Source organism: Lytechinus pictus, chromosome 14 (assembly GCF_037042905.1).
Source record: "Lytechinus pictus isolate F3 Inbred chromosome 14, Lp3.0, whole genome shotgun sequence".
NCBI classification, from domain to species: Eukaryota; Metazoa; Echinodermata; class Echinoidea; order Temnopleuroida; family Toxopneustidae; genus Lytechinus; species Lytechinus pictus.
The window spans coordinates 11,246,970-11,274,210 of NC_087258.1; the positions used below are offsets into that span (position 1 = coordinate 11,246,970).

At 37.1% G+C, this 27,241-nt stretch overlaps 1 protein-coding gene across 2 annotated transcripts; it reads right to left on the reverse strand.

The window, feature by feature from the left end:
- LOC129276640 (E3 ubiquitin-protein ligase MIB2-like) lies at positions 1-26,550 on the reverse strand. Of its 2 annotated transcripts, none has more exons than XM_064109408.1 (18): positions 26,066-26,550; positions 23,642-23,942; positions 22,830-23,001; positions 21,970-22,076; positions 21,270-21,464; positions 19,050-19,177; positions 18,540-18,650; positions 17,644-17,779; positions 15,335-15,498; positions 14,124-14,272; positions 11,628-11,784; positions 10,523-10,677; positions 8,365-8,491; positions 5,236-5,445; positions 4,532-4,707; positions 3,124-4,090; positions 2,350-2,443; positions 1-581 (listed from the first exon to the last, which is right to left on the reverse strand). In XM_064109408.1, exons 2-18 carry the CDS (start codon positions 23,859-23,861, stop codon positions 322-324), a joined length of 3,528 nt encoding a protein of 1,175 aa, XP_063965478.1. In that variant the 5' UTR covers positions 23,862-23,942; positions 26,066-26,550; the 3' UTR covers positions 1-321. The 2 variants fall into 2 exon arrangements, with proteins under 2 accessions (XP_063965478.1, XP_063965477.1); XM_064109407.1 differs by having other exon boundaries at positions 225-584.
- Between the last annotated feature and the right edge of the window lie 691 nt (positions 26,551-27,241).

Sequence of the window (27,241 nt, forward strand, 5' to 3'; positions counted from 1 at the left end):
GTGAAATTTTACTTGTTTTTGGTAACTATTCACTTCGAGGCTACAAGCTGCATCGTCATAGATGACGTAGTAGTTGATGATGCAGTATTGTATAATACCAGGGTTTCTGCAGTAGTCACCATAATGGTAAGTCTTTATGAAATGGGGGCCCACATTTCATGAGTAATGCCAGTGACTATATTTATCATCAAAGTAAACTAGAAAACCTGGAACAATTATTGACCAGTGTGAAATGAGCAAGCACAATATGGAAGATAATCATCACAAAAAACACCCAGTAAGGACATTATATAACATATTATTCGCAGAGCAATAGTTCCATCAATACATCTTAATTCTCTTTGTGATGGGAAGTCTACATAATGGACAATCATCAATGGAGTCGGAGCAATCTTCACAGAGCGAATGTCCACACAAGAAGACAAGTTCCCTCCTCCGATCGATGCAGACTGGACACAGCATCTCATCCTCCAACTTCTGATTCTTCTGGATAAGAATAGACTTGGTAAGCTCGCTGTCTGGCTCAAAGATTTTTCTCCTTGCCCCCGATGGATGATCTCCCGTTGCGCCCTTTGCAGCAACTGCTGTAGAGCGAAATAGAGAATACAGGCATTAAATGGCGCTCACACTCAAGACTAAAGAACTAGGGCTGCATGATATTATAATCAAAATAATAATAAAAAATATAGGGTTTTTGTATAGCACACAAATCTACATTTTTATTTGCTCAAGGTGCTCTTGTATTACCAAGGCTAAGCTAGTTTACCAATTCTGGTGCTCATAGCTTTTTGAGGAATTACTTCCTCCTGGTACTCATTAACCTCACCTGGGTTGAGTGCAGCACAGGATCAAATTCTTGCTGAAGGAAATTATGACATGGCTTGGAATCGAACCCACGACCCTCTGTTTTAAAGTCCAGAGACTAAACCATGTGATACTATTGGAATATCATGACATTAAACTTCAATGAATAGAGGAAATTGGGTTCGTGACATTCTGCCTAGATCACAATATTGTAAACGATTGGAAGATTAAAGTGTTTCATAATATTTTTTTTAAATCTGCCTTTAAATGCTATAAAAACACATCCTTTAGGCATTACCCTTATGATCCAACTCATAAAGGTCTCAGTGAAAGAGTCAAAGAATGTCATTTCTAAACAATATTTTATACCTCATCTTCAAATTTGTTAGTCTTGATAGCTTAAAAAGTAGGATGTGAACATTGCTTGAGAATGTTTCATAATTATCCATGGAGTATGGTACATTGCCATATTGTGGTTTTTTACAACTGATGACAATCAAAACCTCAAACAACTACACATGTAAAAGTAACCCCTGGGCAACAGTTTTGGGATAAGTATCCGGGGCACCTGGACAATTGTCCCCAGGAAAACTACCCCTTAGACAATCACCCGAAGGAATTTCAGCCTCTGGACAACTACCATCCTTCCAGATATTTACCCCTGACAACTATTTGTCCAACCAAGACAATTAGCCTCAGGACAATCACCTCCAGAAAATAAACTCTCTATATGACTACCACCCCTTAAGATATCTAAACCTGGTAACTATCATCCCCGAAATTACAATTTCATTATAGTTCTCAGAAATAATCTCTGGACAATTCACCCTGTGTAAATACCCCTTGGACAACCATCCTCTTGGGATAATCATCATGGGCACCAGGACAATCAACACTGGACAAACACCCCAAGAAAATAAACCCTCTATACGACTCCCATCCCTCAAGATATTTACCCCCGACAACTATCATCCTCAAAATGACAATTTCATTATAGTTTTCAGAATTACTCTCCTGAAATTACACCCTGTTTACATACCCCCTTGAAAGCCATCCTCTTGGGATAATTATCATGGGCACCAGGACAATCACCCCAAGAAAATAAACCCTGCATGTGACTTCCACCCCTCAAAATATTTACCCCTAACAACTAACATCCCCAAAATGACACTTTCATGATGGATTTGAAATACTCCAGGGAACCCCAAAGGCAATGGCCATCCTGAGATGACTATTCCCCAGGAACAATTAGCCCTTGAGACAACTACTACACCCCTTCCGCTCCCTGGGTAATAACCCAGTTTGAAAATAATCTTCTGTGATTTGCCTTGAAAAGGGGAAGACATTTAAAACAAAAATCTCTGTAGACCAAAAGATAAAGGGCAAGGTGGAGTCTAAGATTACTTAGCTACAATTTAAGATTAGTACTGAGTCTGATACTTGTACATTAATCAGTTTGGGAGGGTCAGAAGGGATAGGGAGGTCTGGGAAGGGATGCCTTGGTGCCTTGGAAAAAAAAAAACATGTCAAATAAAAAAAAATTACCTCCAGTTTTCGGTGTTTGTTGGCCCATACCAGGATCAGTATTGGAAAATACTGGAAATTGCCGGCTCAGCTTCAAAACAGACTCCACTTTTTGCTAATTTTGATGAAAGGTAAAATAGAGAAGGTACAGAGTATATAAACCAAAGGAAGGGCTTTTGTAACAGAAAATAAAAACGACATAAAATTAAGTTATTTGCAGTCTTAAATGCCTATGGTTGCACATTCGATTTACAAAATCTATCATTTTGAAATAAAATATAAATGAATAGGATTCTATGCAGCCATGAGGTCTCTGTAACAAAAAAATTTGCAATTGATATCTATGGGGCAATGGCCAAACGAGACAATTGTTGAATGTGCAGTTACTGTAGTTCAGACCCCTCTCAAGACCCAATCAGTATAGATATTTCATATTTTCAATCCATCTCAGATCTTTGTATTTTTGGGCCTTGGATTCATAAACTCAACTCCATCACTACAATAGCTCTTTTTTTAAATGTGCAAGTCATTTATTAGAGAATTGAATGATTTCACTTATTTAGGGTTTACCCTGCCTGGAGTCGATTACTGTTGATCAAAGATATGATATTTATTTCAAATAATCTGATTATTTTCCATCATTGTGTTTATATCACTTTTTGGTTAGCATCAGGCAATATGATGTTATTCGGGGGATACATATCACATTCACTTTAGAGGTAATACCGTATGACATAAAAACAAACTCCAATTAACCCTTTGAAGATTGGATATTTTAGCGATATATTTGCTTACCCTGCACTTGGCTTCAGGGCATAGCTGGAAGCACATAGCGCAGTTCTCACAGACGATGGTATGGTCGCAAGGTTTGAACTGACCATCGGCGATGTTACCACAGCCCAGCCGACATTGTTGTAGATTGGGAGTCATGGTGGTAGGAGTAGGGGTTGACCGGTATGTTATGGGTGAAGGTGAGGCATCCGAGGATGGATCCTGACGAGGTGATCGTTGAGGAGTTAGGTCAAGACGTGGGATGGGACGATGGATTGGTCTGTCTTGACCTACTCGGGACGGAGCCTGTGCTATGGCTTCGAACTGACATTCTTTTCTCGCTTGCATTTCGATGTGATCTAGATCCTGTTCTGGGATGCGATTAGGAGCATGAAACTGCCCTGGAGTTACTCTATCAGGGTCAGGAAGTGCTTGACGATCGGCCAAAAGCTGCTTCTCTTGCTTGAGGATATGCTCCGGTCTATGTCCTCGGTTATCCTTGCGATGTCGGTCTGCTTCATGATCCCCCCAAATCAGCATCTCTTCCATCTGCTGCTTGGCAATATGTACTGGAGTCTCACTGCCAACCTCATCGCTTGGACGATGTTCAGGAGCAACAGTAGATTTGCCAACATCTTCACTCCCAGGCATACTCCAGGATGGAGCAAGACGGAACTGCCTCTCTTTATCCCGCTGCATCTGGACATGGTCCTGCCTCCCGCTTGCTTCACCATCATCACCCTTCTGTAGGAGTTCCTGGTGATCTACAACTCCGGAACCCCGATCCAGATTCTCTCCAAGTCCACTGGTCCCCGTATCCACAAGCCGGTTATCTCGACCCTCCTCACCTAGGCGTGATCTATGCTGAAGTTCATAATACTCTATTTTTTCTCGTTGTTCTCGCTCTCGCTGTGTTTCACCCGAGCCATCTTTTGGATGATGAGGCGACACAGAAGCAGGAAAGACTGTGGCAATTTGCTGACCAGGACTCCTTTGAAGAAATCAGAAATTTAGAAAAATGACACCAACACACGCTAACAAAGCAGAAAACATGTCATAAATTTATGAATGTTTGACGAACTGATTGCTCAAACAACAAATTGGCAACTCTATGATGTAACATGACTTCCCATTTACTCTAAATGCGTGGTAAGCTAAAACAATTTAATCGGTGACATTGATAGGAAAAATTATCTGTTCCGACATGTATGTACCTATCTTCCTGAAGCTGAAATTCTCATCTTCATAAACCAAAAATGATTATTTGCTTAGAAACAGAAAAAGGTGCACATTTCTCAATGAAACATGGCTGACTTGCTGAATTCACCATCAGAAATAAACCCTTCCTGGAAGTGCATATCATATGACTGTTGTACAATGATCCTTATTTTCTTGATAAAGAAAGAACTACTCTGATACTTCTCTGACCCACCCTCCATCTGTGACAAAGCTCTTGAGCACCGCATGAATCTTGGTATCTGGGACTATGTCAAGGGGAGTTTGACCTTTGTTGTTCACGTGACCAAGGTCAGCTCTGTATTCAACTAGAAGACAGGCCAAAGCAAGGCCAGATGTCGCCACGGACTGATCGGGAATCCTGTCTTTGATCTAAAAGAAAGAAAAATAAGAGAAACAGAGAAAAACTCTGAAGGACAATTCTATGAAATAACTTTTTTCGTATATTCGACCCTCATTTTTCCCCATTATTATTTTACTTCATGAACTGCCCAAATCAAGATCATGATATTTTAAAGCATTTAATATTTCAAGAATGATCCCACATACAGGGGTTGGAAGTAATACATGTTTGTCTTTCATAATGAACAAAAAAAAAAATCAAAGGTAATGCTCACTGACATAAACAAATTTAGCTTTATTTTTACCACACAAAATTTGTTCATTTTGCCAATAATTATCAGATTCTTCTTACTGAGTAGATAAAAATGATAATGCCCAAAGAGAAGGTAAAGTAGATATACATGATTAAAACTAATTGACAAAATCATAAATGCTAACTTTGATTGAAATATATATGATATTGTATATGCCCACTTTGTTGCTGATTTGAATCAGATATCAAAGCATAAAATTCACATTTAATTTCTACTCCATTATCTCCTAAATAAGTTTACTGACCTTTTGTATGAGTATGGTTTCTGTGACATCCTGGAATATGACCTGCCTCAAGAGAGCGACGTGCAAGCTGGTGTCTCCGTCGGCATCAGGTAAGTTGACGTCAGCCCAAAGCTTCAGAAGCACCTCGACGGTTTCGACATGACCCGCCCCCACAGCCAATAGGAGAGGAGTTTGCTTGTCCACGGTGTATTCATCTACACTGCACTCCCCCTGGATGGAGAAAATGGATTGGGTTCTATTCTTATAACCATAATTTAGTTATACTAGTCACCCTTTCACACGGTAAAAAAAAATCGTAATTTGAATGATTCCACTGAAAAATAAGGCTAATGACAAATTTTTAGCACGTGTGAAATCAAACTAGAACATGATTAGAATCACGAACGCAAATCACAATCACAAATTCAAAGTCTACTCTGGAGGTGAATTCGAGTTAAGTTTCACGATTTGACGATTGTCATGCACTCATTGTAGTTTGCATTTGCAATGCAGTGCTAAGATTGACAAGTCACCAAGGACACATATCGCCTTTGCTCGGGAATTTGAATTCAAATCACAGTTGTTTTTTTCAGTTCAGTTTGGTTTATTTTCATATCTCATAAAATATCAAATACAATGTAACGTCCATCGAAAGACTGTAAATCATTGATAATAAAATAATACAATACATCACCATAATTCATAATAAATCAGACAAATGTTATACAATTGAACGTTTGGATTGGAGACAGATATATCAATAAGATGAGAATATGAAGGGCAAACTATTTAAAAAGCAGAGCTTGTAATTTATAGTTTCCCTATTAATAAAGTTATAAGTATTTGTCAACTTGTTTTAATATCAATATGTTACAAGAAAAGAAAGAGTAAGAGAGAGAGAGAAAAAAATATATAGTTTTACAGTAAGCGTGTGAAAGGTCTGATGATTCTAAAGACGAATTGAAATCATTACAGAAAATATTTGCAATCAATTGCAAATTTCAGTTGCATATTTAAAAGTTACAGATCAATTTTAAATAAAACAAATCAATTTATACTTGTTGATGATGCAACAAGCACACCAGCAATCAATAGTAAATTGATAATTAATTGCAAGGATTATGATTGACTTGGCAACCTCAATTTGACTTGTAATCGATTCCAAGTTTCAACAGACCACACTGCTATTTATTGCAAGTTGTCAACTCATTCACCAGGTAAAAATCATATTAATGCTCTGACAAAGAGTTGTCCAAAATTGATTGCATTGTAAATTGAGAATATGGTTAAAGGGGTACAGAATGAAATACAATAAATCATCTGGTAAATTATCTTTGCCATGAATATTGAAGAATTTAGATTAAACCTAGACTAAATTGTTTGTTTAGTCTTGGGTTATATCAGAATACCCCCAAAATAATGGGAAAAAAAGTGGTCATTTCAGTACTATAGTTTTGAGTTTACATTTATATCAAAAAGTGATTAGGAAACATTTTCAGATTCACATCATTTCCATTCTAATACATGAAAGTTGTATGAAAGTATGAGTTGTAGTGATATCCACAGGAAAAATGATTGAATAGTGAACAATCTGAGTAATTTCTTGAAAATGATATCAATTCATGTTAACTTATTTTATCAATTGGGTTTAGCCATCATGGTTTCAGTTTATATTTTTTCTCATTTCCAATAGAACAATAAAAAAATCCATAGAAATACAATCATGATAAACAATCAAAGTAAGAAACAAAGATAAAGTAAATACAACGTGTATATATCTTAATCATACATTTGAAATTTAGATGAATCATAAATTATTTGTAGCTGAAAATAAGATATTAATGTTGGACATGGAGAGGTCAACTGTAAAGCTACTGCACATGCAGTAGTACTCAACCCATATGAAAAACATCCTCAAATATATAAAAATAGGGACCCTAATTTCAAACATTTCATATTTCCAAGAGAAAATTCAGAGTTGTCTGCATGTTGTCAGTATTGTCGTTATTAATCTGTCGACTGTATGCGCGGGCGATCGAATTTTGTGGCAATGGCTTTTTGCACTAGTGTTCAACCTGCCAACAATAGTACTCAACCGAGTGATGAAAGATGGCACTATCTCTGCCTTTGCCCTATCCGACTATGAACTAGACCATTTGGGATGAGACCGAACAGAGAATTAGTCAAAGCCAGAGACTGAATGACTTCGGCGTGTTTTGACGGAGAATCGAGTAAGTATCCAGAATTCTGGAAAACTTCCCTGTAGAAACAGACGAGATATGTGGTTTATTGATAAACCGCATCGCGCAAAATACGGTTTCTCATAACCACCTCTAGGAATAACCACCTCTAGGAGATGGTTATTGCCGTGTTAATCCGTTTATTTGCAACGCAGAATGTGAGTTAGTTGGATTATTCAGTGTGCAGAAACAGGTTGGTTTAAGGGCGATACGGTTTTTCGATTCCAGAAAAGATAAACTGTGTTTAACGATTCTCTGTAGAATCACGCCGAGGGATCTAGAACTAGTTGAGCACTCTACACCATTTGAGAGATTCGCTATCTATCATCATCACTAGGTTGAATACTAGTCCATCCATTGTCGCATATAGTCAACAGATTGATTTAAAAAAATACTGACAACAGACAAGCCCTGGAAATAAGAAAGGTCTGAAATGAAGATAAATTCCCTATTTCTTAATACTTTGGAAAGTTCTCCAAATAGATTGAATACTAATAATAATAATATAGGGTATTTATACTGCGCACATATCCACCTTGTTAGGTGCTCAAGGCGCTCCTATATTACCCGGCTAAGCTAGGCGTAGCGCACACAGATTTTTAAGGAATTACTTCCTACCGGTACCCATTTACCTCACCTGGGTTGAGTGCAGCACATTGTGGATCAGTTTCTTGCCGAAGGAAATTACGCCATGGCTGGGATTCGAACCCATGACCCTCTGTTTCAAAGTCCGAAGACTAATCCACTGGGCCACAACGCTCCACAGTGCAGTACTAGTGCATGTACGGTATGCTTGGAAATCATCGATCCCTTGGTTAGTGTTAGGACTATCTGAAAATCAAATCCTCTGCCAGTCGATCAAGAGGACACAAACTGAAAGAACTATAAAAATTTTCATCTGAATACAAACCTGGACAATCAATATTCTAACAATATCCTCAAAATTATTTCTTGCGGCAATGTGAAGGGCGGTTTGTCCATCGATGTTACGGATACCTGCCAGTTCTTTCTCTATGGCTAAAATCTTTGTGACGGCACTGTAATTAAAAAGAATGAAAAATCATTTCTTACTCATTATTATTACTTATTACTTCTTATTTTTTCAGATATTAGAAAAATTGCAAACCGATGGAGCATGATGCGATGAATGCTCACCCTTCACCAAAAATGACATTACCAAGAATCAGTATAGAAGTAGACGAGTAGACTTGTATGGCTTATTTACATGGCTCATTGTGTGTTTATCTAAAACATTGTTCTATTCTTTTTAATCTGTGGCTGTGATACGTAAAACATGTTTATGATTACTCCATCTTCATCAGCATAAGGGCAATTCCGTAAAATAATCAACATTTTTGTGCATCCGACACCCATTTTTTTCAAGTTTTAATTCACTTCATAAACTGACCAAGTCATGATCATTTGAGAGCATTACAAAATGTCAAAAGAACAAGAAATCAGAGACAGATAATTTCATGATGGTCCCACAAACATGGGGTCAGACGTACATATTTTATGGATCATCATCATCATCATAACCACCACAATTACCATCATCACCCTCAACATCATCATCGTCATCATTATTATAACAATTATTACATCAACTATCATCATCATTATCATCATCATGACAATCATTATAACCATCATCATCATTATCATTCTCTACAATATTATCATCATAACAAGTGGAACGCCTCTGGCAGTCTCGCCTGCATTACGCGATTTAATATAGCAGCAGTGCTAACTTTGAAAACTACTGTAAGATAATCATTCACAAAAACACCATTCATATAATGACATAATACCACGTTCATTGACCATAGATGACATTTGAACGGTGACTTAAGACTTGTCAACTACACCCATGTCCACATTTCATTCACTCTATCCATAAGCTTTCAAAGTTACGTGTATGATGGCAATTCAACAATTATCCCAAAATGGCCTAAGTTTATTGACCTTAACTGACCTTTGACCTTGGTTTTGTGACCTGAAACTCACAGGGGATGTTCAGTGATACTTGATTACTCTTATATCCCAAGTTTTATGAAATAGATCCACAAACTTCAGAGTTAGGATGGTAATTTAACAAAGACCCCCAACACGGCCAAAGTTCATTGACCTTAAATGACCATTGACCATGGTCATGTGACCTGAAACTCGCACAGGATATTCAGTGGTACTTGATTAACCTAATGTCAAATTTTCATGAACTAGATCCATAAATTTTGAAAGTTATGAAGGTAATTCAACAAATACCCCCAACTTGGCCAAAGTTCATTGACCCTAAATGACCATTGACCTTGATCATGTGACCTGAAACTCAGGAAGGATATTCACTAATACTTGATTAACCTTATGTCCAAGTTTCATGAACTAGATCCATACGTTTTCAAAGTTATGATAGTAATTCAACAAATACCCCCAACTTAACCAAAGTTCATTGACCCTAAATGACCTTTGACTTTGGTCATGTGACCTGAAACTCGAGCAGGATGTTCACTAATACTTGATTAACCTTATGCCCAAGTTTCATGAACTAGGTCCATATACTTTCTAAGTTATGATGTCATTTCAAAAACTTAACCTTCGGTTAAGATTTTGAAAATAATTCTCCCAACATGGTCTAAGTTCATTGACCCTAAATGACCTTTGACCTTAGTCATGTGACCTGAAACTCAGGCAGGATGTTCAGTAATACTTGATAAACCTTATGTCCAAGTTTCATGAACTAGGTCCATATACTTTCTAAGTTATGATGTCATTTTAAAAACTTAACCTTAGGTTAAGATTTGATGTTGACGCCGCCGCCGTCGGAAAAGCGGCGCCTATAGTCTCGCTCTGCTATGCAGGCGAGACAAAAACTACCAGCAAATTCATCTCATGGATGAATCAGGTGTAGCATGAAAAGCCCCACACATCCAACAGCAAATAGAATGCATGGATCAAAAATCTTTCAGGAAAGAAAGAGAGTGGAATCAAAATTTGCTCTCTCTCGACCTGTCATTCTGAAACCAATTTTCACAAACCAACTCAACTGACCAACTAGCAAACATACTCACTTGATATTCCCTTTCATGGCTGCCCATTGAAGAGTGTTAAACTCTCGCTTGTTACTCAGTCTGAAGTTTATGCCCCCTTTGGTCAAGAGAAGAGATAGAATCGACTTGCTTTGACCGCTGATAGCATCGTGAAGAGCTGTATCACCAAAGTTATCCTGCATGATTTACAAATCATAACCTAATGCTGATTAATGCTCTAAAGCAAGAGTCCAATGACTAGGGTAATAATATCTCTGTAAAACGCTTTCACATAAAAGCAGAATTTCACTATTATTATTTCAAAAACACTGCTTCTTTAAGGAATACGTTTGTAACACTTTTAGTTGACCCTTTTGATTCTGGATGTGTTTGCATCGAAGGTAATTCAGAGAGTCATCCCAACCCCCCCAACCGCTCCCCCTCCCCCCAGTATTCTCATATCTTCATGACAATGTATATGAAAATAACCACAATTTCCTACTTCCTATCAATATTTGTTATTCATCAACAATTTTGAATCCATGAAAATTAAAACGATACAAGTCAAGACCCAAGACCAGGAACGATTTGACCTGTTCTCTTTATTAGCGATTCAGGTGGGTGTTTCATAAAGGTGTTCGTAAGTTAAGAGCGACTGGTGAACCTTTCTTACGCTCTAAATAATCACCAATGAACATTTAATGGTCAATATCATTTACCACAAAAAAGGGTCACCAGTTGTTCTTAAAGTCGCTCTTAACTTACGAAAGACTTTATGAAATGGCCCCAAGATATTTCTTAAAGCTGGGTTGGCCCGTTCGAATGAAAATATTTTCATTTCAATTATTCCAGGAATTATTTGGAGCTTGGTCTATTCATGACGTGAAATAAATATAACAGGGAATATATTATCATGTATTGAATCAGAAAATTATAAAAAGTATTAGAGTGAATTTAAAAAATATTGATAATAAAGAAAATTATATACATATTTTCAGAATTTTGAAGTTCATGATATCATTGACAGCTATTTGCAATGTAATTTGAAACTGCGATAATAATTCTATTAGGACTCAACACTGATGGGGATGACAGAATGTACCATGTCACTTTTTTTTATATTATAGGACAGTAAAAAAAAACATACCTGTATATTCAAATTGATATTGTAATCCAAGAGGATTTTAATACATTCTATGTAGCTTCTCGTAACCGCCTGGTGTAGGGCTGAGCGCCTCTCGTTGTTTACAATATTCACATTTGCTTCTTTCTGAAGAAGAAACTTGACGATCTCTGGATGGTTACTGAAAAGATAAAAATAATAATAATGATAAAAAATATGAACATTTGTTGTACATCAGTGTCCATCAGGAGTAGATGCTCATGGTGCATTAAAGGGGAAGTTAACCCTGAAGAAAAGTTTGTTGTAAAATTAGCAGAAAAAAAATCAGAAAAAGTATTGGTGAAGGTTTGAGAAAAATCCATTAAACATTAAGTTTTCAGAATTTCAAATTTTGGATTTGTGACGTCATAAATGTTATGTGATATAAAATGTATAAATTTCAATTTTATAATGATTCGTGATGATTTATTTTTGTTTTCTTTATAAGAATGGGTGTGAAATGATTTTATCTATTGATATACTAAAGGTTCAGTAAAAATAATTTTCTGAGATTTTCTGAGAAAATAACATTTCATTGAATTTTTACCATATGATATGTAGTAAACCTGCTCGCATATGACATCACAAATCAAATAATTAAAATTCCAATAACTTTTCAAATCTTTGATGGATTTTTCTCAAACCTTAGGCAATAATTTTAATATATTTTTTTACAATATAATTTCTGTCAGGATGAACTTCCCCTTTAAAGAAAGAAAATTGAAAAGAAAAAACTAAGAACAAAGAGAAGGGAGGTAAGAGTTACATTTACTAGAAAGTTTGTCTAAAGATATAGAGAATACGGTAAAGCAGATAAACTAAATAAAGTTGACAAGCATTTTGAAGGAAAAAAATTGAGACACATCAATAATAACTGAATATCTTTCTGATAACAACAATGAGGGTTTGAAATTTGTTTTCTCAGTGTGTCAAAGATTGAAATTGATTTATATGGGCCAAAGTGCTGAAGAAATAGTATCAGGAAGTAAAAAGTTTGCAATATGTCATACTTATATACTTTGTAAACCAGTTGCCTATGGAAAAGAGGTGGTCTATAAAGTCTAGAGGAATTTAAAGGTCAAGTCCACCCCAGGAAAATGCTGACTTGAATTATTAGAGAAAAATCAAACTAGCATAGTGCTGAAAATTTCATCAAAATCGGATGTAAAATAAGAAAGTTATGACATTTTAAAGTTTCGCTTATATTTCACAAAACAGAGATATGCACAACTTGGTGACTCAGTCGATGACGTCCATCACTCACTATTTCTTTTGTTTTTTATTATTTGAATTATACAATATTTCTTTTATTATAGATTTGACAATAAGGACCAACTTGACTGAACCATATAGTATTAAACAATGCTAATTCCACATGTTCAGGGAGGAATTAATTGTTGTATCACTTGACAATGAGGAGAAAATTATAATATTTCATATTTCATATAATAAAATACAAAAGAAATAGTGAGTGGATGACATCATCATTTTTTTCATTTGCATACCGACCAGGATGTGCACATAACTGTTTTGTGAAATTAAGTGAAAATTTAGAAAGTCATAACTTTCTTATTTTACATCCGATTTTGATGAAATTTTCAGTGTTATGCTTGTTGGATTTTTCTCTTTTTATTCAAATCAACTTTTTGTTGGGGTGGACTTGTCCTTTAAGTTACAAGATGTGAATTGTCTGTTTAAAACCACTGAAATCTTAAGATAGTTTATTTCCATTATTGAGTTGCAGTATATCAAGTTTACTTCATGCATGAGGCAAAACCTGGGCCAGTTATTTAAGTATCTAAACATGACTTTTGTTTCTTGACCTCGATGGGTCCGAAAAAAACTAAACCGTAATTACATACGCAGCATGCCGATTCTAACTCGCCATCGCATGCAGTAATTTCTATTTCTCTCTAATAGTTTTCTTATTTCGGGGCCGATTTTCTTCGCTCGAAATTGAAAACAAATTAAAATTGGATTTCAAAATAAATATGCCTTTGATAACCTGATTAAATATCAAATACATAATTAAATTTCGAAAGGCCTACTACAGCCAACAGGGGCTATATATAAAACTGGATAAAAACTTTGGACTACTGACTGACTTTAAGAAAGCAGCAATGCAAATTTTTGGAAATAAGAATTAGGGAGGACTTACATGTGGAGTGCAAGACCCTTGTGACCAGGGTTGCAAGATGCTCTCTGGTGCAATCTGAACTTTTTTTTTTACAGTAGTTGAGATTTTTAAAGAAATAAAACAGTTCCCACTGTGTTCACATGAATACGCATTAATGAATATGCATTTTTACATGATTTTTTTTTTCTTTGAAAATGTTTTCAAGAGGATTAAGGTGGGGTGGCTATAGTAAGAGCGAGTTTGGGGACTTTTTCGGAAGTCCTTAAATGAAATCGGGAGGGTTGGCATCTTTGAGAAAACAGATTCACTCCTTTCTTCTATAATCATCACGAAGAGAAACGTACCCATATACAGAAAACATCAGAGCCGTGTCTCCATCATCATCAGTAGCATCTAGATCAGCTCCTGCTGCTATCAACAGCTTGGCAACATCCAAGAAACCTCCATACACGGCCAGCTGAAGAGGGCTCTTGTCATCACACGTTGAATTAACCTGCATGGAGAGACAACAATGATATTAGGGCCTTGTGGTGTAGAGGTTAGAGCATTCGACTCACGATCACAAGATTGTTGGTTTGAATCCCTGGTTGGCCACTGTCCCCACTTTCACCAAAAAGACCTGAAAGCAATCTCTGTCATCCGTAAGGTCAGCCACTGTGACTGATTAACTTGGACGTAAAATATTCCTTAAATTTTTCTATGCAACTGTTTATATCGGCCAGCCAAATTGTCCTACAGAGCTCCTACAGGAGTTACTGTAACAGAAACATAAACAGAGGAGTGATTATTCAGTATTCCGCAGCCTTCTGCAACCATTTTTGTTCTTTGTTATTCTCTATGACTGATGCTAATCATAGATTTCAAGGTAGGAGCAATCACCATTAGAACAATTAACAATTGATCTACTATCTTATCTTGTCCAGAAAGCTGTATTTAGTTCAAATTTTCAAACATTAATTCCTATACAATTATCACCAGTTTTCCAATGAGCACTGCCACTGGAAATAATCAAGAAGCAACTACTGTCGTATCTCCACACCTTATCCAGCAGTCACCGTTACCACCAAGAAATTTACAGGTATCTTGAGCTTACCCATCCTGGATGGCCTCGGAGGATCTCTCGAACATTCTTTTTGTTGCCTTGAGCTGAAGCAATGGCTTTAACCTCAAACTGGGGAGCGTTTCATGAAAGGACTTGTCGGACGTTTTATCCGACAAGTCCCCTTTTATCCGACAGTTGCCATAGAAACAGTGACTCTCAGCCAATCAAAATTAAGGAAAGATATCAGATCTGACAACTTGTCGGACAAAAATGTTGATGAAACGCTCCCCAGATCTATACTCCACGCCCTATTCAGCACTCACCTTCACCAATAAGAAATTAACAGGTATCTTAATCTTACCCATTCTGGATGCTTTCTGAGAATATCTCAGACATTCCTTTTGTTGTCTTGTGCTGCAGCAATCGCTATGACGTCAAATTGGACCTTACTCTACTCACCCTATCCAACACTCACTTTCACCAACAAGCAAAAAAAAGGTGTCTAAGGCATACCCATTCTGGACGGCGTCTGAGGATCTCTCGGACATTCTTTTCGTTGCCTTGAGCTGCAGCAATGGCTATGTCCTCAGACTGGTCCTTACTCTTCTCCAGACCGACCCGCATACTGACCTCATGGATCTTGACATTACTCCTCTGGTCAGTGAACTTGGAGGAATCTGACCACCATGCACAAACATGAGAAGTAGAAAGGACAATATTGCAGTTTATTACCCAAGTGACAATTATGTTTCATATAGCCTAGGATACAAATTTGAAAGAGTCAGCAGTACATCTCTAATATATCACATGTAGATAGGTAATTCCATTTAGCATGTATGTCCAACCCCATATATTTGGTACATGTACCTTCCAATATAATATATGTCACCATTCTTTACTTCATATAAAATGGGGTAATGCTGTCAAATTATGATGGTTTGAGATGTTCACGAAGTGAACTAAGTATGAAGTCAGACAAAATGATTAACTATATTGTGTACTGCCATCATGCGCTATCTGAACATGATGCTGCTTGATTTCCCTCTAATAGAACAAAAATTCAGCTGCTTTGTATGCTTGTGAGTTAAAGCAACAGAAAAGGACTGACAGCTTTACTTTCCTCTCTGATGAATCAGGTGACACAGATTGGTTCATTGCCAATGAAAGTTATACAAGACTTGGCTTTCAGGCGATGAAGATTGATTCATTACCAACGGAAGTTATGCAAGACTTGGTTTCAGTAACGACGAAAGAGGTGTCATTCCATAATCCAGCGGTTAAACCTTTGAATTACGAGATTACTGAGATTACGAGAATTACGATTATACTAAGAGGGCTATCCTACCCTTTTGGCTACCAAATTCTGTAATTCTCATAGGCTTTACATAAGGAGATTCTGGTTCCAGTAAACATTGGGTTAAGACTTGCAAATACACTAGATTGATATATGTTGAAGGGTTTATTTCCACTTGGTTTATGATGGTCTAATTCTCAGATCGTCTAACACCATCATGGCTAACCCTATGTGACCCACTTCCAATTTTGGTCTAATTACCATTTATTCTAAACATCCCTTAGTCTAACTGTCCTTTAGTCTAATAACCAGACAGTGTAACTTCCACTTTGTCTTCTTTATATTTTGCACTTTGTTAAATGAAAAATGTGGTTTATAATCAGTTTATCTAATCTTATAGACTAAGTGGTGTTCGCCCAAGAGGCTATGAGATGGAATGTTTATAGCCTCTTGTCGAGGTCCTGGCGGCTGCTTCCCGAGCGAAGCGAGGGATATAGCGAAGCAGAGCGCAGCGAACCAGGGCCTCTTGACATCTGAGCCGAATTTCACCGACTTTCTTTAGTTTTTTATTGTTTTTACCAATATTCCGACCAAAGACTGGTCGGTGAAAATCATCCAATGAGAGCACGAGCTGCTTTGACGTCATATTGAATATTCATGAGCTAATCTTGAATGGCGACCCGTGGATTCTTGGCGAAGAGTGACAACGAAATATCAAAGAGCATTGAATATGCCTCAAAATGCTGAATATTGACCAATTTAAGGATTTGCAAGTAGATGAAATTAAATCTGCACTGAAAGGACGATATGTTTTTGTAAATCTACCCACAGGATATAGAAAATGTAATCTTTCATGCAATTCCACTATGTGTCGATTATCGATCTCTGCGGTGCAGTGAGGGGATGCTGGAGTTGAGTTGTTCAGTAGGTGCTTCCCCTTGACTCGAGTCTGACCAGGCCGATCTCCCAGGAAGTTTCGGGGAGGTGATGGGTCTGGTACGGCTACAGCTAGTACTAGTACCACTACTTGTAGCATTTTGCTGGTTATATCCCCTTTAGTGTCCCGCAATTAAATGAATCCCCTGCAGAATAGTTGACTACTATTATTCCGAACCCCGGATGAAAAAGCTTTGATATTTCATTGGTTTACTAGGTGACCGGTAATATTCATGACTCATGTATATTCATTAGGAAGACATTCCTCCTGAATATATAATTCAGCTCAGATGTCAAGAGGCCCTGGCTTGCTGCGCTCACCAGGCCCAATTCGCTTTGCGAATTAGGAAATCCCTTGCTTCACTCGGGAAGCAGCCGCCAGGGCCTCAACAAGAGGCTAGAATGTTTACAGCCTAACTGGAAATTATAAAAAAATTGTAAAATTGATAAATGGCAATTAGAACAAATGATTAGAGGCGCACTGGTTGTAGATGAACTAGGATTAGACCATGTGGGACTAGACCAAATGGAAAGTGAGTGTAGACCAAATGGCAATATACCATACGAGGATGGCCAAATTCTAAGACCCTACCTGATGATCCACCATTTCTTCTTTGACTGGGGATGCTATCCTTTGGAGCGGTGGGTCGCTGTCCACTTTTATCGAGCTCAATCCGAAAGTCACCAGATTCATCAACTTCCACCAAACTCGAAGGTCTACGATAAACCTAAATGTAATAAGAATTAGAAATTAATTGAAGAGTGTGCATTTTGTGTACTTAACATTAATATACTTAATTGATAATTGACTTCTACTTTTCTCTTTCTTTTCTTTCTCCTCATCTAACTTCTTTTTCTTCTCCATCATCACTACCATAACTACTATTATCACGATCATCATCATCATCATCATCACCCTCATCACCATCATCATCCTCATGATCATCATCATATTTGGCCTCTTCATTATTATTGTAATCATCATCTTCATCATCATTATCATTATGATCATCATCATCATCATAATCATCATCATCATCTTTGGCCTCGTCATTATTGTAATCATCTTCATCATCATTGTCATTACCATCATTGTCATTACCATCATTATCACCATCACCATCATCATCATCATCATTATCATCCTCCTCGTCCTCATCACCATCACCACCACCACCATCATCATCATCATCTTTGGCCTCTTCATTATTATTGTAATCACCATCTTCATCATCATCATTATCATCATAATCATTATCATATCATCATCATCATCATCTTTGGCCTCATCATTATTGTAATCATCATCATCATCATCATCACCACCACCACCACCACCACCATCATCACCATCACTATCATCCTCTTTGTCCTCATCACCATCACCACCACCACCACCATCATCATCATCATCGTCACTATCATCCTCCTCGTCCTCATCACCATCACAACCACCATCACAACCATCCTCATCACAACTATCTATACCTTTGTTAAAGCAGCTGGATGGAATATCCACATTCTGTTTCTATCTTGATACCAGACCTTGATGTCCTGGTTACTTGTAATATCTCGGATGATCCCTGTCTGCCCTATCTCCTGTTTGAAAATAAAAAGGTGTAATCTGTTGTCTGAAGGCCATCGCACATCTTACGATGATCTGTGACCAATTTTTGGCTTGCAATTATCTAAAATCTTGATATCAGTATTCTTACAATCATTGAACCTCAAATAAGATGTTATTCTTTACTTTTTTTTATAAAATAAGCAAAATGTGCATTCTTCCAATATTGAGCCGTGACCATTCACCCAAAAGATAGAATACCTGCATGGATGATACTTTAAAAATTACATGAGTGATTCTGTGTTATACACAAGCTATGGTACACCAACTTGTGTCAATTTTTCAGTATACATAAAATCATGTCATTCATATTGTAAAGATGTTTTCTTATCTCCAAGCCTTCCTCTACCCAGGTGTAATGACTACAAACTTACATCGGCCATCCCCGGCTGCCAATCTCCATGTCCCTGCTGCAGCTCACGTAGAAGACCCTCTTCCATGTTGACGGTCACATGATCACCTACCCTATGACCTTCGACACACTCCATCCCAACAGGATACCCTATAAGATAGAACCAGTGAATAGTATAAATATTAACCAGCTCAGCTGAAGGGTGATAACCATCAGAACTCAGGACACTCCATCTCAACAGGATGCCCTATAGAAAAAAAACAGTGAATAGTATAAATATCGACCATTTAACCATTTAAAGTTGAAGGTGACAGTCAAGACCTTCAACACACTCCATCTCAACAGGAGAATATAACATTCTCAGCTGAAGGGCAATAGTCAAATTTATCAGACCGTCAAATGGCCAAAGTTCATTGACCTTAAATGACCTTTGACTTTGATCATGTGACCTGAAACTTGAAAGAGATGTTCAGTGATACTTGATTACTCTTATGTCCAAGTTTTATGAACTAGACCAATACACTTACATAGTTATGATGGCAATTCAACAAATACCCCCAACATGGCCAAAGTTCATTTACCTTAAGTGACCTTTGAGCTGGGTCATGTGACCTGAAACTCGCACAGGATGTCCAGTGATAATTGATTACTCTTATGGCCAAGATTCATGAATCAGATCCATAAACTGTCAAAGTTATGATGGTAATTCAACAGATACCCTCAACTTGGCCAAAGTTCATTGACCTAAATGACCTTTGACCTTGGTCATGTGACTTGAAACTCAAGCAGGATGTTCAGTAATATTTGATTACCCTTATGGCCAAGTTTCAGTCCATATATTTTCTAAGTCATGATGACATTTCAAAAACTTAACCTTAGGTGAAGATTTTGATGTTGATTCCTCCAACATGGTCTAAGTTCATTGACCCTAAATGACCTTTGACCTAGATCATTTGAATTGAAACTCATGTAGGATGTTCAGTAATACTTCATTGGCCTTATGTCCAAGTTTTATGAACTAGGTCCAAATACTTTTTAAGTTATGCTATCATTTAAAAAACTTAACCTTTGGTTAAGATTTGGTGTTGACGCCGCCGTCATCACCGCTGTCGGAAAAACAGCGCCTATAGTCTCACTCTGCTATGCAGGTGAGACAAAAACAGCATTCATATGATAATAAAACACTATATTCATTTATCCTAAATGACCTTTGACCTTGATCGTGTGACCTGAAACTCAGGCAGGATGTTCAGTGATATGCCATTACCCTTATGTCCAAGTTTCATGAACTATATCCATAAACTTTCAAAGTTATGATGGCAATTCAACAATTACCGCCAACATGACCAAAGTTTGTCGACCCTGAAAAACCTTTGACTTTGGTCATGTGACCTGAATCTCAAGCAGTATGCTCAGTAATACTTGATTACCCTTACGTCCAAGTTTCATGAACTAGGTTCATATACTTTCTAATTTATGATGACATTTCAAAAACTTAACCTTGGTTAAGATTTCATGTTGACGCTGCCGTTGCTGCATAGGAAATGCGGCACCTATAGTCTCAATCTGCTGCAGGTGAGACAAAAAACAATCACCTTTCAGATACAAAGGAATTCATTAATTGACTCTTGAGGTAAGCAATCAACCACAGGAGACATGAGATGTTGCATCATTAAACAAATCAAAGGCTGTAAAAATCATGAGACTCATGTTGGTCACAAAGGAAAATCATAAATCCTTAACTGAACACTTAAGATATTCGCGCTAACCTTTTTCAAAGAGCAAACGGCAGTGAAAATAATCATCCACTGTTAATACAAATACACCAATCTCCAGGCCACTATTTCTTATAGACCCATGGTAACTACCATTGACAACTTGTTTGTGATTGGCTGCTGAGCTATGTTACCATGGTAATTACATAATGGCAAAGTTATAATAATGGAAGCTCGTCATGAAGCAAACTGTCTTAACCCTTTCCTCTATATAATTACAAGTAACTTTGTCTAAGTCAAATATTTTGGGACCAGAGAGGTCGGTTCAACTTAAGAGAAATTTTATTCAGAACAGATATATAAACCCTTTTTTCATAATCTTGTCAAAATATTGCTTTGACTTTGGTGCATTTTCAACTGATGGAAGGCAGACTGATACAAGTTTACCTGTAGCTTGGTTGTAACTTGCACATGTAAACCCTACCTCCCCCCCCAAAAAAAAAAAATGATAGGGGTCTTAAGCTCACCAAGTACAGGAAGATGAGTAAGGTAGCACATGCCTCCAGTTGTTGGTTCTTTTGTCTTGATGTCCATAAACCCTTTATATCCCACTCTGTATCTATCCTGACGGACAGGGGGCCAGTTCACTACGGCTCCGGTGTTTGGGAAGCCATCAACCCAGTGTTCAAGCCTCTTCAGGGTGCCCTTGTAGCGATACCTCTCTGGGAATGGAAAATAAAAGTTATAATGATAGTAATAATAATGATAATGATAATGACAAAAAATTATGACGACGATAATTATGATGATAATGATAATAATGATGAAGATGATGATGGTGATGATGACCATGATCATGACCATGATGATCATGATGATGATGATGGTGATGATGATGATGATGGTGAAAATGATGATGATGGTGATGATGTGATGATGGTGGTGATGATGGTGGTAGTGGTGGTGATGATGATGATGATGATGATGATGATGATGATGATGATGATGATGATGATGATGATGATGATGATGATGATAATGACCCAAGTGAGTAGAATGGACACCCGGTAGGAATTATTCCTTGAATGCTTTATTTAACTCCCATACAACAGCTCAGTCACAGACGGGGTTTTATAATATGATACCAAGTATCAAATGCAGTATATGCATATAGTAAATGCACTGTATAAATCAACCTATTTTGATTATTACTATTTTCATATTTACCATCATCTTTGGGAATCTGAAGATCTGAGCCGACTCTGACCTTTGCTCCTGGAAATAGACCTTTGACCTCGACCGGAACACTCAAACTTCTTTTCTCCATCTGGACCCTGATTTGAAAAATAACCAAAAAATATCAAACTGTACATAAATTATTCATTCAAAAGATGAGAGTAGGAAAAATAGTAATATTACCAGTTCAACCGAGGATGAATAATTCCCTCTATACTTTCGAAAGAAATGCCTGGTATATTTGTTTTATATCATACTTTTTATAAATTAGAACTAAAATCTGTGCGCTGAGCTTGCAGAGTCCGGTTACTTGCGGTCACTGACTTACTTATCCCTAAGCACCACGCTCAACGAAACCAGACAAGTGCCTGTGCGGATGCATCATGGGACTTGCTGCTTGAAAGTCCTTGCGGAGAGACAGCTCGCCGACTGGCATCCGAGAGAGTGCCTGATCTGTAACATCAATGATGGAACAGTGCACTATTCCAACACTGACGTCACAGAATAGCAAATTTTCTTCATGTGCATTTTGTTTCAAAAGAATAGGTAGAACATGTTTGGTCACGTGATGCTATTTGAAGCAACAAGATTTTGTTTATGTAGGATATAAAAGATACTATTATATTAACTAAGCCATCAAATCTTAACTGCCACAGATTGTTTCATTTTGATAGACTTTTGAGCAGAGTTACCATAGTAGTTAGTTTCAACTTATAGCAGAGCTAAATTGACTTTTGTTCAACAGGGCCTTGGTCTAAAGGTCGTTTGTGATCTTTTTCTCCTGGTGACTATGCAAAAATAAAAAAAACATTCACTTCCACAAGATAAGTCAAAATGGCAAGAAAACCTACCCTACTGCTCCTGGAACGACAATCCTGTGATAACTATGTGAGAGGTTGGCTTTGCCCCCATGGTAGCAGGCAGAGCAGAGGTTGTACTTTTCAATGTTCTCGCATTTCCAGCGGATGCCGTAGATTGGGTATTTCTGGCAGACATCACATTTGACATCAATGTGGTTCACACCTGGATCAGAAGATGGACAAATAAATCAATTTTCATCTCAGATTTTATTTGTCAATGCGACTTCATCTTTAAAACAGCTTTGGAAAAGGGACATTGTTGCCTATTTAGCCATTCCTCACTCAGGTCACTGGATTTTGAGAAAGGACTTTTATGTGACTCCATCATTAACTTAACTTTAAATACATGTACAGGGCAATATCGCCTATTTGGCAATTTCTAATGTCATTGAAGTTCCAGAAGGGACTGTTAGTGGGACTCTTAATAGCGGGAAAGCACTGCGGTGGCACAGTCATACTCTGTGGAATATTTTTTGACAATTGTTAGAAATTTGAAATTTGGTCCAAACTCGAGAATTATTGCCTTATGTCTGACTTCCTTTATATATATTGGATTTTATTGCAATAAAACTATCAAAATACAATCACAAGCAGTCAAGGACTGAAATGTGCAACTGTTTACATACATGTACAAATGGAATCATAACAAAATATAATATTCATAATATTCATATCTTGTTAACTATGTGACTCCATCATAAACAAAACTTTAAACGCATGTTATGATGATGATGACTCAGCTCTGAAGACTAAATTATCTTATACTTTTTCTTTTAATTAACAAATAAAATCTAGTAACTTACCAACTGTACCGTTGTCATAGAGACGCAAGTCATATGCATCCTGATACCCGACCCTGTAGTCACCTCTCAGACCTCGATCCCATCTAACTTCAATAGAGGGCTTGTCTGGAACTATTGGCTGTGAGGGGACAACCGTACCAAGATGGCCGCATCCTCCATCTTGCTCAGCCCATTTCCAGTCTGGTCCTCGAACCACTCGAAGTCCTGGCTCCAGTAGCATGATCAAAGTCAAGCACTACAAATTTTGAGGAAAAGGTGTTCTCTTTATCCAAAATTTGTTTTACGTTGAAAATAAAATTATCTGAGGAAGATAAAAAGGTTATGAGCCAAGTTGAATAAGGCCAGTGAAGAAGGCACCTGTCCTGCAATGTCTCAAGCTAGAGATCTAGTATCACTCCCTTTTATTTGCTTGCTTTCTTCTCTTTTTTAAAATATTTTTTTCATTTTTTAATATTTTTTGTCTGTCACCACTACTTGCTAACTCTTGACACAAATGTGTCAAGAATTGTTGCCATCACAGCATCCTCTGGGAGTCGGTTCCAGTCCTTTATGGTGCGCGGCAGAAACGATGACTCCCTGTACTGTGTTCTGCAGTTGATCAGCTGGTGTTGCCTGCAGTGAGAACGTCTTGGGCGAGATGAGTTTTGACTCTATAGTGGGACAGTGAGCTAAGCTTTTGTCGATCTTATACAGGATTGACAAGACGTGAATGATATTTTCCTTCGTTGCTCCAGGGACTGCCAACCTAAGGTCTTAATCATTTGGCTTTTGTTTATTCATAACTATTTTCCAAGGCAGAGGGCAAGTGGGAAGGGGGAGGGGGTATGTTAGGAGTAATGTGAACCCCTAATCACCCAAGAAAACTGTGTTTCAGTTTTTGCTTTGCTTCAAATGAGGTTAAGGTTAGCCTTGAGGACTCCGTGATGATATTTTAAAATATTTTGACATATTCTTTTTCATCACGGAGCCTTGAAACCCTTGCCATACATGCATAAGCGAGACCTATACACCCGGATGGATTTCCTTAGGAAATCAATATTTCAAGGGTGAAATCAGTTTGTTTTTCTTTATTTCATTTATCTATACGCATTAGGCGTATGAAGGGATTAAAATCATTTTAGTATAAATATGAAAAATTTGAGGTTTCTTACCAGACCGATCTCGTGTAGATCTCTTGATCCATTTGTAAACACTGCATATACAATAGGCTTGACCCTTGAACCGCTTCGTTATGACATACCTTCGATAAGCGATGTTACAAAATGCCGTCTTAAAGAACAATTTATAGATAAAAATTATCATTTAACAAAAAAATAAAATTTAAAACTTGATCATAAATAATTATTTATAATCACATTTTAAATTTTAATATTTGTTTACTAATAATTTTTATCTATAAATTGTTCTTCAAAGCGGCATTTTGTAACATCGCTTATCAAAGCGGTTCAAGGGTCAAGCCTATTGTATATGTATTGTATACATGGTGTTTACAAATGGATTTAGGGATCTACACGAGATCGGTCTGATAAGAAACCTCTTATTTTTTACATATTTATACTAAAATAATTTGTTTCCTTTCATACGCATTAGGCGTATGAAAGGTCATAGATAAATTAAATAAAGAAAAACAAACTGATTTTTCACCCTCTAAATATGGATTTCCTAGGGAAATCCATCCGGGTGTATGGCAAAGGTTTCAAGGCTCCGTGATGAAAAGTATATGTCAAAATATTAAAAAATATCATTACGGTGTCCTCAAGGCTAGGTTAAGGTATGATTCTTTTGAAGTTTTTGGTGTGCTTAATTTCAATGGGTCAATGGGTGAGGATGCTTTTCAGGGTTCCAGTCTGGGATGGTTCTCTATCTCCATATAATTAAATTAATACTTGTAAAAAGAAAATTCTGGCAGAGATAGGGATGTCCTTGTGCAAGATTTCCGAAGGAGCCTTCAGACATCAGAAGACAGGTAGAAATCTTCCTGAATCCTTTTCTCCTTCCCAACTAATCTGGTACTTCAGATCTTGAAAAAAAAAAATGTTAACTTAAATACACAAAAGCAAAGCAATTAGCAATCACCAGAATGATGAAGTGGGATCGTCTTTCTCTCTCTTAAACAAATCCAGTATTTGAATAGTGAAATGCACTTCTGTTGTTATTAGTTTGGGGAGATTTCCCCAACAATGGTGACCAAAACTTAAAAAAAAAAAAGATAACTGATCAGGGGCCTGTTTCATAAAGCTTGTTATAATAACAAATTTGCAACAGCAGTTAAAAGCTACTAAAATTCTTCAATCTGATTGGCTGATAGTGATACAGTGATAGCAAATTTGTTACAGAAATCGTGCATTTGTTAATGTTACTATAAGTTTTTATGAAACAGGACCCTGATTCCTGAATCTTGGTGCCAGGCTGAAAACAACTTACCAATCCAAGAAAGATACCAGCATGTAGCACTATAGCAGCTAGCACAGTAGCAGCAAAAAGAAAGCCGTAGAGTCTGGTCACAATCACAATCACACTGCAGCAAGGTTATGTCTGTATGTCCTTACACATCATTTAGCTATTTAGCTACGATGCAGTTCGAATGACTAAATCATAGAACTGTGATATCCCCATTGGATACGTGTACGTGTGCAAAAGGATGTCATGCGTCGATATGGGGAATTAATTTTACAACATGGCCGGTGGGCGGAGACCAATTCAAGAAAATGTACACGGCGTTATTGATTCACCTCAATCTGTTTGATAAATCGCTGTCACGTTTTTATCCCTTTACAAAGTCTTCCATGCATCAAAATCAGATCCAAACGATTGAAATTACAAATGCAGATGTACCATTTTTCCCTTTACCGCGAACGTTTTGCACTGACTAACTTGGAAGTTCGAAGTCGAAGTGTTGGGGTTGTCTCGGGGAATTCCCCAAATCGCGAAAATAAAATTTTACAATGATAGCGCCCTCTAATAAAAATTAGGAGAGTCGCATAGAGATCTCTAGCTCTATGGAGAGTCGCCACTTCGACAATCGCAATCGGAATTATAGTCTGCGAAATAAATATTTATTTAATAGAAATATTAGTAATAATGAAAAAAAAACACAGCTGAATCAAATAAGACAACAAGAAATTATGATGATGGTAATAACAACAAAAACAATAATGATGATGACGACCACGACGATGATGATGATGATGATGATGATATGAATGATGATCATGATGATCATAATGACGATGATGATGCTGCTGCTGCTGCTGCTGATGATGATGATATGAATGATGATGATGGAGTTGATGATGATGATGATGATGACGGTGAGGATAACGATGATGAGTGCTCGTGTTGAGGACTTTTGCTACAGGGCAATTTGTTTGTATGCAAAAAAATAAAATAATATTTGTCAGGTTTATAGCTCAAGTAATTTGTAGAATTGCACTTTTAAAATAACTATAACCATCATACACGCATTGAGTGAATCAACCTTCTCTTATTTGATTGATTGATTGATTGATTGATTTTTCCTCTGCATAACAATATAATATGGTGCCCCAAATTATTTTGAAAAAAAAAAAGAATTTTGCACAACGAATCAGATTTCCTAAA

Bases quoted from the DNA above. Each gene is read 5' to 3' on its own strand.
- LOC129276640 (XM_064109407.1), bottom strand. From the start codon at position 23,861: ATGCTACTGGAGCCAGGACTTCGAGTGGTTCGAGGACCAGACTGGAAA. The intron at 22,077-22,829 runs GTAGGTTTTCTT...TTTTCAAATCAG, and splicing joins GTCGTTCCAGGAGCAGTAGG to GGTCCAGATGGAGAAAAGAA. The intron at 5,446-8,364 runs GTTTGTATTCAG...TTCTCCATCCAG, and splicing joins TTAGAATATTGATTGTCCAG to GGGGAGTGCAGTGTAGATGA.